This window comes from Carya illinoinensis, chromosome 3, assembly GCF_018687715.1.
Source record: "Carya illinoinensis cultivar Pawnee chromosome 3, C.illinoinensisPawnee_v1, whole genome shotgun sequence".
NCBI lineage: Eukaryota > Viridiplantae > Streptophyta > Magnoliopsida > Fagales > Juglandaceae > Carya > Carya illinoinensis.
In genome coordinates, this window is record NC_056754.1 from 18832250 (window position 1) to 18849095 (window position 16846).

At 36.8% G+C, this 16846-nt stretch overlaps 1 protein-coding gene across 1 annotated transcript; it reads right to left on the reverse strand.

The window, feature by feature from the left end:
* Nucleotides 1–1636: 1636 nt before the first annotated feature.
* On the reverse strand, nt 1637–10770 carry LOC122304580. Its single transcript, XM_043116843.1, has 5 exons — nt 10579–10770; nt 9998–10345; nt 3954–4058; nt 3096–3896; nt 1637–2977 (listed from the first exon to the last, which is right to left on the reverse strand). The coding sequence occupies exons 1-5, from the start codon at nt 10768–10770 to the stop codon at nt 1637–1639; spliced, it is 2787 nt and encodes a 928-aa protein (XP_042972777.1).
* Nucleotides 10771–16846: the final 6076 nt, after the last annotated feature.

A 16846-nucleotide genomic window follows, 5' to 3' on the forward strand; every position in this document is an offset into this window, starting at 1 on the left:
ATATTCTGTCATGTATTACTGTACATTACAAGTATGTCATGTTAAATATGTTGTCTATTATATGTTATGCCATGTTACGAAATGTTTCTATCTCAAGTTGGTCATGTATTTCAAGTTATGTTCAAATCACGTTATGTTACGTCAGGGCTCCAGTCCTTTCGTTTTTTAGTCACGTTTCATCTTGAGTACATTCAATATGTGTAGAATACATGGGGCCACAACAACTGTGGAGTATGTATTTACACGTAGAATACATGGGGCCACAACAACTGTGGAGTATGTATTTTTCATGTTAAGTCAAGTTTGTGTAGAATACATGGGGCCACAACAACTGTGGAGTATGTATTTACACGTAGAATACATGGGGCCACAACAACTGTGAAGTATGTATTTTTCATGTTAAGTCAAGTTTGTGTAGAATACATGGGGCCACAACAACTGTGGAGTATGTATTTACACGTAGAATACATGGGGCCACAACAACTGTGGAGTATGTATTTTTCATGTTAAGTTAAGTTTCAGATCAAGTTCATGTCAAGTCAAGTTCAGTTCATGTTTCAATTTAAGTTATGTCAATTATGCTATGTTGTACACCAAGTTATGCTTTAATTACTTATGAATTTGATTATGCATTTATTCTTTTACTGTCATGCATGCATCATTAGCTTGTGTGGAAGTTTTTTGTTAACTTACTGAGATTTGTAATCAAATCTCACTTTGGTAGTCCCAACTACCATTCCCCCCGAATGGTAGATCTTGTTACAGGACCTGAAGGAGAATCAGGAGCTGATCAACTAGACACAGTTGACTAAGCGATGGTGCGACGTCAATGTTAATATAGTAGTTAACGTAAATTACTACTTGTACAATGGAGTTGCATCTTTAGTATTTTTTTGGATCATAACCATTTTGGACTAGTGTTGTGATCTACTCAATGGGTCTTTATGTATGAAATATGTTTTAAACATTTGGGATATTTTCAATTTGGTGCATAGTATTGCTAAAGAAAAAAATTATCCGCTGCGAATATTGCATAATGTTAGATGCATGTTAGGAACATTGCATCTTATATGTCATGAACGGGGGCAGGTAACCTTGTGTTGCATGTCTCGATGCTTCAAATGTCCGTTCGATCCCAAACGGAATTTGGGGGCGTCACACCCCAAGGGTCAGGACCACATGCTAAGGCATATAAATCTTCCAAAACTTCTCAAGAATTATCAGCACGTAGACTTTGAATCTATAAAAAGTTCAAACAAGGAATCACATAAAGTAAACACAATACTAGTTTTGGCGTAAAACAAACATACCAAGAGTGAGTTTACATACATGTGACTTGAATCAGTCTGAAAATTTTGCAGCATGCATATTATCGGCATTGTCGAGATACTCTTCACTCACCTGCAAGTAGTGCTCACTAGACAAAAGGCCAACATCGGTTAATCAACACAAGTAAATCAGTATCTTTAGAAACTAAATTGGTAAGTAGTTTGGTTACTTACTTAAGGTATTCCCCAAGTTCTATGCAATTATTAAAAATATACCATCTGGTTTTTATGAAAATGTCATCATCTAATCGGTGACGTGATGCGAAAGCCATGGGGCGCACCTTTTGTGAAAAAACAGATAGTCCCTCTCATACACCCTCATCTCCTTCATCAACATTATGCTCAGGAGGATTGAATCTAGTCTCAACATCGTTGAGGTACATGGAACAAAAATTCGAGCATTCTACATGGATGTAGGCCTCAGCGATTGAACCTTCTGGGTAGGGCTTATTCTTAACATATCTTTTGAATTTTCTAAAATACCTCTCGAAAGGGTACATCCACCTATATTGAACTGACCCTGCAAGTAGCGCCTCATGTGGCAAATGGTAGGCTAAGTGCACCATTATATCGAAGAAGGTAGGCGGAAAAATTATCTCCAGCTTGCATAGAATGATAGCGATATCAGCTTGAAGCTTCTCTAAGATATCAACCCTACATGTTCTAGCATGTAATTCTTTGAAAAAAGTGCTCAACTCAATTAATGTCAATCGTACATCTTGGCGTAAGTATCCAGAAATTGCAGCATGAAGTAATCTTTGCATGAAAATGTGACAATGATGACTTTTCATTCCTGAGCTTTTGCAATCAGGCACACTAATACATCTGGCAATGTTCGAAGCGAAACCATCTGAAAATTTCACATCATGCAACCAACTACAGAAACCAGTTCGCTCAACTCCATATAGTGTATAACATGCATGTGGCATGCTAATGCGTTGTCCATCCTGAATAAGGTGTAACTCATTCCTTATGTTGAGATTGAAAAGATCACGACATGTATTAGGATGATCTTTACTGTTGCCCAAGATATTCATTAAAGTTCCTATGATATTGTCACAAATGTTCTTCTCAATGTGCATTACATTTAGATTATGCCTAATCTTTATGGTCGGCCAATATGGTAATTGAAAGAAGATACTTTTTTTTGTCCAATTGAACTCCTCTATAGTACGCTTTCTTTTTTTCATAGCTTTACCAAAATTTGCATCACGAATATTTTGGAGTTGAATGAGTATGTCTTCTCCAGAATACACAGTAGGTGGGTCACGATGCTCTGTATTACCATTAAAAATAGTCTTTTTCTTTCTCCAGATATGGCTCGATGGCAAGAATCGACGATGACACATGTAGTAATGTTTTCGACTATATGTCAACCACATGGAATCTGTTTGTTCTTTACACGATGGACAAGCCACTTTCCCCTTAGTACTCCACCCGGAAAGGTTTCCATAAGCAGGAAAGTCGTTGATTGTCCACAATAATGTTGCATGCAATTGGAAAGTCTCATTGGCCTTCGTATCGTATGTACCAACACCATTATCCCATAGATCAATCAATTCATCTATCAAATGTTGAAGATAGACATCAATTTCATTTCCTGGTGATCTTGGTCCAGGAATCAAGAGTGAAGTGATAAAAAAATGGATCTTTTATGCATAACCAATGGGGCAAATTGTAAGGGATAAGAACCACTGGCCATATGCTGTAAGGCTTAGCTAAATTATTGAACAGGTTGAAACCGTCGCTAGCTAAACCAAGTCTAACATTTCTTGGATCTTCTACAAACCAAGCATGCTCTTGATCAAATGTTGTCCACACCTCAAAGTCAGCAGGATGGCTTAGAATCCCCTGCTGAATGACTCGCTGATCCTTGTGCCACCGCATATCAGCTGCTGTTTTTTGTGACATAAATAATCTCTGCAACCTGGGTTTCAACGGGAAATGTCGTAGAACCTTTTGAGGAATTCGTCTCTTCTTACTTCCGCTAAATTTCCACTTAGAGAGTTTACACTTAGGACATTCATCTTTATCGGCATATTTCCTCCAATGAAGTATGCAGTCATTCGAACAAACATGTATCTTGTTGTAGGTAAAGCCTAAGCCTTTTTCCAAGTTACGTGACTCTTTATATGAGATTGGCAAAAGAGCATTAGGAAAAGCTGACTTTAGCAAGTGCAAAAACATGTCAAAATATTTTACACTCCAACCACCAAGTGTTTTAATGTGCAGTAACTTGATAGTGAATGATAGTTTAGAATACTTTGTACAACCTTCATAAAGAGGACGTCGAGAATCAGCCAACAATTGATTGAAAGTACGAGATGAATTAATATCAACTGATGACGAATCCTCAGCATGGAATGACTCAGTTATGGGAACATCAGGAAATTTCCCAGCCCGAATATCTCGTAACATAACATCAACGTTATCAATGAAGTCATCCTCTTGTTCGAGATCATGTAGATCATCATCATCATCACTTATAATTAAATCTTTTTCCTCACCATGAAAAATCCACACCGTATAATTCTTGTCAATACCTTTAATGAACAAGTGTCTCTCTACCTAACTTATTGGTCGAAAGTGATTATTTGAACATCGAACACATGGGCAACAGATTGCCTCACTTGTAGCATGAGATTGGGCCAAGGTAAGAAACTCCTTAATTCCTTTGGCATATTCCCTAGATCCAAATCTATCAGTGATTTGCATCCAACTCTTATCCATCTAGAAACAAGCATGGACAGGTCATTAGAAAAAATTACTCCAAACAAGCATGATTAGATACTTCCATGTAGGAGGACGTAAACCTAGCTTAATTTTCATAGATGTTGCTACAGTACCCTTTTTTAATAAGAAACATTATTAAAAAATAAATAAATAAATAAATTCTGTAATAGGATTCCACACATGGACTCACCTATGTCCTAATCAATCAGAATTTAAAAGAAATAATGGAAAGCATAAACCCTAACATGGGCCACTAGTGGGCCTAATGTTCAAGGATGTAATTGTGACAATAATAAAACAACACAAGATAAGAAGCAATTGGGCTACATGCCCTTAAGACTTCAACTCTAACAAGGTTCATTTCACAATAATTTTTCATATTAATATCAATGACTGTAAAGTCCATCAACTGTAAGCTGTAATATTATTTAATATAACTCGTATCCAGATTTTCGTATCATTTGTATTATTATTTTCATGTGTTATTAAATGTTCTGAGATTATTATTACATATTACTTGTGGATCTGTATACCAAATTTAAAAGTTTCTATCTCTTTCTTTGAGACTTGCTCACGTGGCTTCGCTCCCATGCGATAAAAATGTTGACAAAACTTGATGCTATTTGAAAGGGTACAATGAATATGAGATTTCAAGTTTTTTTCAGTCCCTTAAGAGATTTCAAGTTTTTAACTACTATACATATCATGATCGATTTGAGACTTGGGCCTACAGTTTGCTACTTTTCTAAAAATAAACCCCCAATTAATTGAGTTCACAAACCGAAAAGTAAAGAAAACCTAAAATATGTGAAGGAGAAAATGCATAAAAAGAGCTGGCTAGTCACATTGACTTGTGACTGTAGAATACACCCACCCAAATATTTAATAGATTAGAGCAATATTTAATAGACAGATATAAATATCTAAGCAATCCCATATATCAAAATCAGAATCTAGAAAAAAAGTATAAAAATAAAAATTTGATCGCTTCATTTTGGTAACATCATAGAAACTCATTTGAAAAGCTTTTCAAAATCTAAACCCACTCCACCAAATATTTTTCTTAATTAATTACATGCAGTTAGTATATTTTTTCGACAATTCCATAATGAATCAGGAAATTATGATAGCATCATATATATATATATATATATTGGAGCTGGCCCCCAATCAGATAAACATCCTAGCTTTGTCCCTGTATGTGGTGCTCAATGCATGCCACCCTATCTGTGCGACTGTGAGTGCCCCAACATGCCCATACACATGGTACCAATAGGTTTGTTGGCCTCAAATCTTCAAAGTTTACTACCTCATCCCATAGGCACGTACATGTCTCTTGAATGCTGCCAATGATTAGGGTTTTTTTTGTTATAATTATCTTTTTTTTATTTGATTTTTTCTGAGTGAAAATTATCAACAAACTCGCATATACATAATATGTCCCAGTTGTTTGGTTAGTCATTATTACAACATAATAACATAACTTCCCATAAAGCACATACAAAATACATAGATCGAGTTTGATAATAGCACTCCATGGACATCATAACAAACCAACCCAAATAACAAGAAGGCAAAAAAGTTGACAATAAAACTAAAATTAGTAACACGCCATTTGGAGAATAGATACTGTGGGTAGGAATAGGAGAAATCTACTTCGTCTTCCAAATTATTCTATCAGTCTCATCATACGAACCAGGGTTGTACAAAACACAGAAACCTAAAATATCAGTTACAATATCAGTCCCAATTAAATTCACATGACAGAGAGTGGCAGTGTACTCCACAAAAATAATTCCAGTACTTGCACATAGAATACAAATGTGTTGTGAACCCACATGCATGTGACCCAGAAACACAGGACAGGCCAGGAGAAGTATTAATGATAGCATAGGCATGATATAGCAAAAGCATGTTGTTTAGATAAATTTTATCTTTAACTAAACTATTGCCATTACTTGTTTAGATACATCCTCTTCCTTTTTCTTACATTAAACTTGAAATCCAAGTACTCACACATGCAGAAGCATGTTGGTTAATCAACTTCATGCAACATTTGACATTAATAGTGATCATATTTTTTTAGAATTTCATGAAACATCAACCTCATTTGAATAAACAATCACTAATATGCTTTTCTGGGCAATGTAACATCAGCCTCATGACACTGTTTTTTCCATCACAGCTTGAGCTAAAAAAAAAATCCAAAATAAGTAATAAATCATTTTCCAGATGGATACAAACCCTACAACACTAATATGCTTTTCTGGGCAATGTAGAATCAGCAAGGCATTTTGTCAGCCTGAAAGGCCTACTGCAAGAACAAGTTAAAGAAACTACAAGCAAATCTATAACCAAACATTCAAGACTTGTTCTGATAGGAGCTCAATAAACTTAATTTAATTTTAAGTATAAATATATATAATGCTTAAGAAAACATAATAAAAAAGGAATTATGTTGCTTGCCCACAACTCAAACAGTAGTAGATATTTTTTCTCTGAATAAAACGTTTGTGCTTTTGCAATTTAGGTACCTCTATTTATTTAGTACTATTTTCATTATCACCCTCAAATACGATTTTTTAAGGCAAAAGCCCTAGTATTTACTGTCTGTTATTGTAGGTGATCTCTAAACTAATAGATGGAAAAGCAACTCATATTCCCTATCGAGATTCAAAATTCACCCGTTTGTTGCAGTCATCTCTCGGTAGCCATGGACGGGTCTCCGTAAGTTTGATACAATAGTTAAAAAAATACAACTGATATAAAAATGACCCCAAACATCAGTAAACAACTCTCTTAAAATTCACTTGAGAGAAAACAAACCAATATTATTGTATATCTATAGGTTCACCCCTAAAATCCCTTGATTACAAACCCTAAAATCGAAAATCCCTTGATTAAAATAACAATAAAACAAATCTGTCACAAATCTGGAGTGCCTTGCTTTCGTGCGAAGGAAATGTAGCTAACAGAAAGAAAATCAAAGAGAAAATGAGAGAAATGGTGGCTCCATGACAGATAGTGAGAGAGAAATGTAGCTATCGAATCCGAGAGAGAGAGAGAGAGAGAGAGAGAGAGAGAGAGAGAGAGAGAGAGAGAGAGAGAGAGAGAGAGAGAGAGAATGAGAAACTCACCGGCGTCGAAGAGAGAATGGCGGCGACAACGGTCCAAAATGTGTGAGAATTGAGAATGCTAAATCGTATTCGTAGAGAGAAACAAAGAGATACAGAGGGGGAAAGTGAGGAAGTCGGGGGAGGGGGGGATTTGAATTGGCGAAAGAAATTGTGGCAAATTCATGTCGTTGTAATAAGTTATTAAGACGACATAACTATTTCTGGCGACCAAAACTCGCCAGAAAAGGTCTTTAATTTTGGCTACTTTATTAATTAGCCACAAAATTTCAACTAAAATAAAAATATGACTATTTCCGGCGATTTTAGTGTCGCCAGAAATAAAAATAGCCTAATTTATCCCTTTTTTTGTAGTGAAATCAGGGAAGGAATCGGAATCTGCTCACCATTCGGGTGAGCTTGAAGAGAGAGAGAGAGAGAGTCACTGAGGGGTGCGACTTGAGGAAGGAGAGAGAGAGAGAGAGAGAGAGAGAGAGAGAGAGAGAGAGGGGAATTGTATGGGATTATTTAGATGAGGCTAGTTCTATTCTAATAACCTTGGAATGATGACGTGTCATCTGTATATTGGAGGGTATAAATCACACTTGACATCACATCCGGTTCTTAACCCTTTTTTTTTAATTATTAAAAGAGTACTACTAGATATAGTTTTAGAATGTATAAGTTTGTACATTTCTTTAAAAAAAAATTGAAGTCAACCATTAGAACATAAGATTTTCATGTAAATCTTAAATTTATCAATTTTCAAAAAAAAAAAAAAAAATGTACAAAATTCACACATCATAAGGCTAAATATTATTTCAATTTTTTCTAATCACGCAAGTTTAGTATTAATATGTTTTACACTGATCCGAGTACTCCGCCTTAATGGAAGTAAGAAGCATGGAGACCATGTGGTACATGAAAATAACCCTTTCAAATATGGAAGAAATGGGAGGTATACATGAATTCGAAAAGTGATCTAAAAGTAGAAAATGCTTGGACGTTGTGGATGGTCTAAGCTTCACGCTCATAGTTGATGCATTAATTTAGATATGCAAATTAACAAAGTAGCTCGTGAATAGTTTGTGTATATTATGTTCGAACTCGATTTATTTAACAAGTGACATGTCCATAAATAGTAATATAAGTTTAAGTATTAAACGAGCAAAAAACTTATAAAACTCTACTCGACTCGGTTTAGTTGGCTCGTGAACAAAATTCATATAAGCTCGAGGTGACACGTTTGAATTTGTTTTGAAGCTCATAATATGTGTTATATATGTATGTATTATATTTATTATATATTAGTTATATTTTATATACTTAATTATATATGAAAAAATCTAGTTGTAAGTACAACTGCTTACTAATATGTGCACCAATCTAATGTGATTGGTCAAAAAATAGATTGGTACGCAGATTAGTATGCAACTTTACTTGTATGTAGCAAAACTCATTATATATTATTAATTTATTTATAGCTTATATTATTTAATATATTTATTAGAGTAATATTAGATACAATCATATAGTGTTCAAGATTGCAAGCCCTACGCACTCTTGTTAAAAAAGAGTGGGGCTCACCATTAAAAATTTATTTTTTTCAAGTAGATCCTATACTTAAGGGATGCTTGAGGAACGAAATGAGTTGAGAAATATATGAATAATAGTAAAATGATTTAACTTATGCTGTTTTATGGGATTTTAAAAAATGAGAGATCATAAAAAGTTTAATAAAAATATTCTAAAGTCAAAATATTGTTAGAATATAAGTTTTAATATTATTTTTATTTTAGGATTTGAAATTTTTTAATTATTTTTATATTTTGTTTGGAAATTTGAAAAAATTGTAATGATTAGGAAGGAAATGAGAATTTGAAATTAAAAGATGTTTGTGTTTTAAGTGATGTTTGGAAAGAAAATGAGATCCAATTAAATGAGATGAAATGGAATGAGATGAAACTATCTCACCTTCCAAACAATCCCTTATCCATTTCTTTTTTCAAATACAGTAGACAAGACTTGTACACATTAAGACTTTAAATATCATTTCTCTATTTATTATGTTACCAAAGTATATATAGGATAATTTGTATAATAATATATCATACAACTATAACTTTTAATTTATTATTTTTGTTAACATTTTCATGTAGTGTCGTTCTTTATCGTAAGGGCTCAGTAAATGCATCCTCAGGCCTTCACCTGCCCGGCATGACGAGCCATCTATGAAAAGTATCCATGGCTTTCTAGGAGGAGCTACCGTGTCTTCTCGGGGAAAACTTGAAAATTCTGCCACAAAGTTTGCCAGCGCTTGACCCTTTACTGCCCTCTTTGGTATATATTTTAAACTGAACTCACTTACTTCAATCGACCACCCTACCAATCTTCTTGAGTTGTTAGGTTTTCTCAGGATTTTTGCTAACATGCTCTCTGTAAGTACCTTTATTGTGTGGGCATGAAAGTATGGGTGGAGTCTTCTTGCCGTCGTTACCAAGGCGAAGGCTAACATCTCGACTCGAGGATACCGTACTTCTAATCTCCTGAGAGCTCGACTTATGTAATACACAGGATGTTGGGCGGCTCCCTCCTCTTTTTTCTTGGACAGCAGACATTGTGTGTTGGGTAACTGCTAGGTATGCACAAAGTTTATTACCTTTCTTTGGCTGCTTTAGGAGTGGCGAGCTGGCCAGGTATTGCTTCAATTTTTCAAAGGCCTCATCACACTCTTCATTCTAGGGATGTGTCTTGCGTAATACTAAAAAAAAAAGGGAGGCATTTGTCTGTCGATCTGGCTATGAATCTACTCATGGTAGCTACCCTGCCTGCTAACCGATGAGTTTCGTTCAGATTTCTTGGCAGCTTCATGTTGAGTATGGCTTCTATCTTCTTTGAAGAGGCCTCAATTCCTCTTTCAGATATGATAAATCTGAAGAACTTTCTTGACTCAACTTCAAAAGCACATTTTGCAGGATTTAGTCTCATTCTGTAACGGCGTAAGATTCCAAATGCCACTCGCAGGTCGTCAAGCTGCCTGATGGGTTCCTTACTCTTCACTAACAAGTCTTCTACATACACCTTTACAGATTTCCCAATCTGCTCATTGAACATACGATTAACCAACCTTTGGTAAGTTGTCCCTGCATTCTTCAATCCGAATGGCACAACCTAATAGCAATACAGCCCCCAATCCATTATAAACAAGGTTTTCTCTTCATCTGCTGCGTGTATTTTTATCTAGTTGTAATCAAAGTAGGTGTCCATGAAACTCATATACGGTATCCTGTTGTTGCGTCCACGATAACATTAATGCGTGGTAAAGGAAAACTATCATTTGGGCAATCTTTATTTAGGTCAATGAAGTCCATACACATTCTCCACTTCCTATTAGCATTTTTTACCAAGACAATGTTGGATAACCACTCTGGGTAATGAGCTTTTTTGATGAACCCAACAACAAGTAATCTCTTTACTTCCTTGTTAATGGCAGCATACTTCTCCGCACTAAACGACCTTCTTTTTTGGCGTACTATCTTGTGGGTGGGATCCACACACATGCAGCGTTCGATGATGTTATTGTCTATGTTGGGCATGTTTTCATGACTTAATGCAAACACATCCCTGTGTTTAACAACTGTTTCAAGGCTTCTCTTTCCATCAGTGGGACTTGGGTCCTAATACGCGTGGTAGTTCCGGGGCAATCTAGATATAGTGTCATAAGTTCTAATGGTTCATTAGTTTCGGCATGTTGTTGACTCTGCTTGTCCCTAAACTCCACCACCTTTGGCGGTGATAGGGGTGGTGCCAGCGCTTGGCTTTGTTCTGTTGCCCTATCCTTGTCGTCTTGGTGGACCTCGGTTCGATACTGTCATTGTTGCTCAAGGCTACTACTCCTCCAAGCACCTTGTTTGAACTCTTGGCATTTTCTAGGTTTTGAGCATTCTGCCATCATCCGTTCGAACTATCCCGTTCCTGCTAGTTTGATTACTCTTTTCTTCATGGTTGTGCAGTCCTCAGTTCAGTGCAACCTTGTCTAGTGGTACTTGTAGAAGCGACTACCCGCCTTAAGTTGATGCCATTCCTTATTCTCATTCTCTTTTTCCCGTACATTTAAATTACTATGCATCAGTTTGGAATTGTGATCTAGTACCCTTTCTTTCCTCCTTAATTGTTGACTAGCAACGATTGTTCTGTCAACCTACGCACTCTTCCGTTCAACCTTGTTGTCCTTCTTTCAAGGATCCACTAGAGCCTACAGTGTGTCTTCCGCATTAACAAAGTTATCAGCCCTATTTACAAATTCTCTAAGCATGGAAGGAGTTTTTCTAGCCAGCTTTACCATAAAAGGACTTTGTGGGCCATATTTCGCCTAGGAGGGTGGGGAGGGTAATCTTTTCATCCTAGTTGGTTATTATTAACCTTTCTTTGTTGAAAAGGATAAGGTAAGTTTTCAAGTTTTCATCTTCATTTGTTTCACGTTTAGCAGGTAGGCGGCTGGGCGTTGACGCCTCTTGCTGGGCATAAATTAGGTTAGGAATTATTTAACCAACTCTTCGAAACTACTTAGTGACCTTGGCTTAAGGGTTCCGAACCACCCTCTTGCTGTTTCCTTTAGGGTTAAAGGAAAAACTTGGCACGCAATCTCTCATCGAAAACCATGGAGCGTGATGTGGACCTTGAAATTTTCCAAATGGTATACTGGATCTTTGGACCTATCATACATGTCTATATGGGTACTTTGAATTTTGGTGGGAGTGGCATGACCATAATCTGTTCGTTATATGGCAGTTCAGTTTGGTTTAGCAAGCATTCTACCGAGGAAGATCCCCCATTCTCCTTGCGATCTCTTCGTACTTTCCCGCTAGTTCTTTCAATTCATCATGCATCTTCTTCTCCTCTGCTCTTCTCAGGCTTAACTCTACATTGTATTGCGCCTCTCCCTCACCTTGTTCACTGCGACCTGGTACAGCGCCACTATGATCGAGTACGGTGGCATCATTAGATTTACCATTCTTTTGCTGTAAATCATTGTTTTCTTTCTTTAGGATTTCCATGGCCTCCAATGCCTTCTTCAGTTTTTTCTCAGTTGCTGCTAGTCGTGCTTCCATGGCTATTGACAGTGTATCCATCTCTCGATTTGCTAAGGAACGGGTTACAATCAACATGTGAGAACTACGTTGGTCTGTAACGAGAGACCAAATCCAAGAATCCCACAAATGACGCCAATGTTAAGGACGTGTCCCACTACTGTCTATGCAACTGTTCACCTGCAAATACTAAGAAAACTCTGGGGTGATACACCTAAAAATTCTCCAATGCTTAAATTAGTACAGTATATCTCTCCAAAAGTCAAGAATTCAGAAGATACTTCATTTTTAGTGTTACCTGGTATATATATAGGGAATGCCCGTTGGATTAGATCACCATTATATGTGATTACTTTCCTGTGATGTTTGTCCTGTACTGTGTTTATCCTATGCTGTGTTTATCCCTACATAACTGAAACAATTACATACGTGCTTGAGACTTGCTTCTTCCCAAATAAAGTGGCGTGTAGTGTGCAGATCCATGTTGGGCCTTTCAATTCGAGCCTGCTTACAGAGGACTTTCATACTGGGCTTAAATACAAAATGGGCCCTTCAGCTACCTCGCTAATTCCCTTCGCACCATGGTGTGGGGAATTCTATATTAACAGTTTTTATAAAAAAACTTTTATTATCATCATAATTTTTTTTTTTTTTTTCCGTGTATCTTGCTATGGGCCCCTTTTTCTTCTCAACCCTATTTTTAAACAGTCCCCAGCTCATCTGCCAACCGCTACATACCCTACTATTCCTTCATATTTAAGATACCAACAATGAAGTCGAATACGAAGCACTTGTTGCAGGGCTTTCTATAGCTACCAAGATAGGGGCAATAGAGATAGAGGCAAAGTCAGACTTGCAGATGGTTGTAAATCAAGTGTTGGGTTTATACGCTACAAAATGAGAGAAATTGAAAAAGTACGTGGCACGTGTTTGGAAGGCACGTGACCTCTTCTCATATTTTAATATAACGTAGATACCAAGGGTGGATAACGAAGTGGCAAATAAATTAGCACGTACAACATCAGGAATGGAGGAGACACCTCTCCCATGACAAGTGGAAAGGAGAATCGTTGAGATCCCGTTCATTGGAAAAGAGTAGGTGTCTTGGGCTCCAATATTTAAGATTGGGTGAATAGTGTGGTCCAGTACCTAGATGAAGGAAAGTTAATAGAAAAGAAGGAGGCAAGAAGGGTAAGGAGAAATGCGGTAAGGTTCATGCTTATTGATGGAGTCCTTTATAAGAGGGGTTTCTCAACTCTGTTGTTGTGATGTATTTCCCTACAAGAAGCACAGTATATCTTAGCAGAAATACATGAAGGGATATGAGGAAACTATTCTGGTGGAAAGACTTTAGCCAGGAAGGTAGTAAGAGTAGGATACTACTGGCCCAACGTGTTGAAAGATGCTCGGGAATTTACTAAAAAGTTTGTCAAGTGCCACATGCATGCGTCGGTACCTCACACCCTTTCAGAGGGATTAACATCCATGACAGCACCATAGCCTTTTGCACAATGAGGCGTCGATTTGGTTGGGCCTTTTCCGACAGGGAGAAGTGGATTAAAGTTCATGGTTGTCGCCATTAATTATTTCACAAAGTGGGCAGAGGTCGAGCCACTAGCAAGTGTGACAAGCAAGACTGTGACAATGTTTTTGTGGAACAACATAGTTTGCAGATTCAGAATCTCTCAAAGCATAATATCAGACAATGGGCACCAGTTTGACTCTGACCATTACAGAGAATGATGTGTGGAGTTGAAGATCAAAGTAAAGTACCCCTCACCAGGCCACTCTTAAGTGAATGGGCAAGTAGAAGCAATAAACAAGACATTATTCTCAATTTTGAAAAAGTGGGTCATGGAGAAAAAGAGAGAATGGGCGGATGAACTGCAGGGGTACTTTGGGCGTATAGAACATCAACAGAAACTCCAACAGGGGAATCCCCATTCGCATTGGCATATGGGTGCCAGACGATTCCCCTAGTTGAGGTAGGGCTCACAAGTTATCGAACGAATCACTTCTCAGCTGCCCAAAATGATAAGAAAATATAGGAGTACCTTGATTTAATGGAGGAGGGAAGAGAAATAACAGCAGCCAAAATGCTGCAAGAAAAGGCTAAAACCAAGCAATACTTCAACAAAAGGGTAAAGCCTAGGATTTTTAAAATAGGAGATTTGGTTTTGAAGGAAAGCAGGGTGACTACCCAAGATGAAGGGAAAATGGGACCCCGATGGAAAGGGCCTTACGTGGGTATCAATAAGAAGTCGGTCCAAAACTGGTTAGGATGAGCCTAAACCCAAGAGCAAACGGTTTCAATTCGAGCTATCTCCTGAATTGATAAAGGCTCCATGTTCGCCCACAAGCTCTTATCATCAGGAAAGATGTCCCAAATTACCCTAACTGGGAAATCTCTTAAAGAAGCTTTAGGGGCGGAAAACTCCCAACCCTGACAAATAATAGAGAAGAACCTACTCATCCAGTTCTTGGCATTTTGAATGCCGAGTCTCGAAATGAGTCAACATTTGCCCTTTGTCTTTTTTGCAAAAACTAGCAACGTTGTCCTTGGTGGTGGGCCTTACATTGTAAAAGAAAAAAAAATTCTTGAGCAATCAAATCGGGTTAAATGTCCCCGAGGGGTTCCAGAACCATAAGAAAAACCACACAGCCGGAGAGAAATGCCCTCAATGTGAAGGGATGGAGTTGAGAGGGTGCCAAACGAAATAAGTCCAAAATGTCACGAAGAGGGTAATAGAAAGGAAGTCTTAGTCCATGAGACAAAAGGGAGGTAGTTGGGGCAACTTTACCGGAGAACCCTTTGTCGTCACATCACCCAAACGAAGAAACTTCTAACACCACGTCTTTAGGGATGCGGAATTCATCCATAATCGCTGGAAAATGTTTCTGTCTTAAGTCAGAACGCCACCCATACTCGTCAAAGACTGGGGTTCCTAGTGCAAAATAGGGGTGTAAAAAAAACCAATAAACCGGTAAATCGGACTGGATCGGACCAAACCGGTCAAAATTGGTCCAGTCCTGATTTTTCTTTTTCTAAAACCGAACCGGACCAGTTTATATATATTTTAATTTTTTATATTGTATATAATATTTATATATAATATATAACTATATATAAAATAGTTTTATATTATATGATAAATTACTGATTAATATATTAAATTTTAAAATCTTATATCATTTTATTTATTGTATTAATAGTTATACTAATATTATATAGTGCATATTACTAGTTATACTAAAATTATATATATATTATATAATATATAATATAGTACATTAAAACTGGTAAAATTGGACTGAAAATTGGTAAAATTAGAGTACTGGTTTAAGAGGGTAACTGGTGCGTAATTGGTTTTGAAAAAAGCAAACCTGATGCATATCGATTTGGTCCTAAAATTTGTCCAAAACCGGACCAAACCGAACTAGTTACACCCCTAGTGCAGGGGAAGGTTGCTCAAAGCTGCTGTCGTATTCAGCCGTGGAATCTTGAGAATAAAGATGGCATGGAAATGAGTGAGACAAGATGGGTAGATGCCAAGAAGCAAGAACAAGGAAAAGCACGGGTAAGAGTAAGAATAGGGAAATGCAGTAAGGGAAAGAATGGACAAGATTGGTAGATGGGTATTTAAAAAGGGCGAATACCAAATGCCAGCCATAGGCATCATAACCTGACACTGGAGCAGAAAGGTAACTGTCACACGGAATCTTTACCGATGTAACGTTAACAGTCAATCATGAGGGGCTCTTTGATTTTTGAAAATATGAAGGAATAGCGGGATATGTAGTGGTTGGCAGATGGGCTAGGGATTGTTTAAAAATTGGACTGAGAAGAAAAAGGGGCCCATAGCCAGGTACATGAAAAAAAATAGAAGAAATTTTTATGATGATAATGAAAGTGTTTTTTTAAAAAGTGTTAACATAGAATTCCCCACACCATGATGCGAAGGGAATTAACGGGATAGCTAGAGGGCCCATTTCGTATTCAAGCCCAATCTGAAAGTCCTCTGTAACCAAGCTCGAATTAAAAGGCCCAACAAGAGATCTGCACACTACACACCACTTTATTCGGGAAAAAGCAAGTCTCATGCATGTACATGACTGTTTCAGTTATACAGGAATAAACACAGCATATGATAAATATCACAGAAAAGTAATCTCATATAATGGTGATCGAATCCAACGGGCATTCCTTATATATACCAGGTGACACTAAAAACAAAGGATCTTCTAAATTCTGTATTTTTGGAGAGATATACTGTATTGACTTAAGTATCGGAGTATTTTCAAATGTATCACCCAGAAGTTTTCTTAGTATTTGCAGATGAACGATTGCATAGAGGATGGTGGGACACGTCCTTAACAATATTATATATATATATATATATATTAATAGTTTAGTTTTTGACATTTATCTTATATATTTTTATTTTTTAATTATACATATAAATTCATTTAGTTTATTAAGGTTATACTGTAAGAATTTTTTAATAAAAACTATTTCATTGAATAGTTAAATGGTTAGAGTTCTTTTGTAAAATTTAAATTTTTTTATTAATCAAAAAATAAG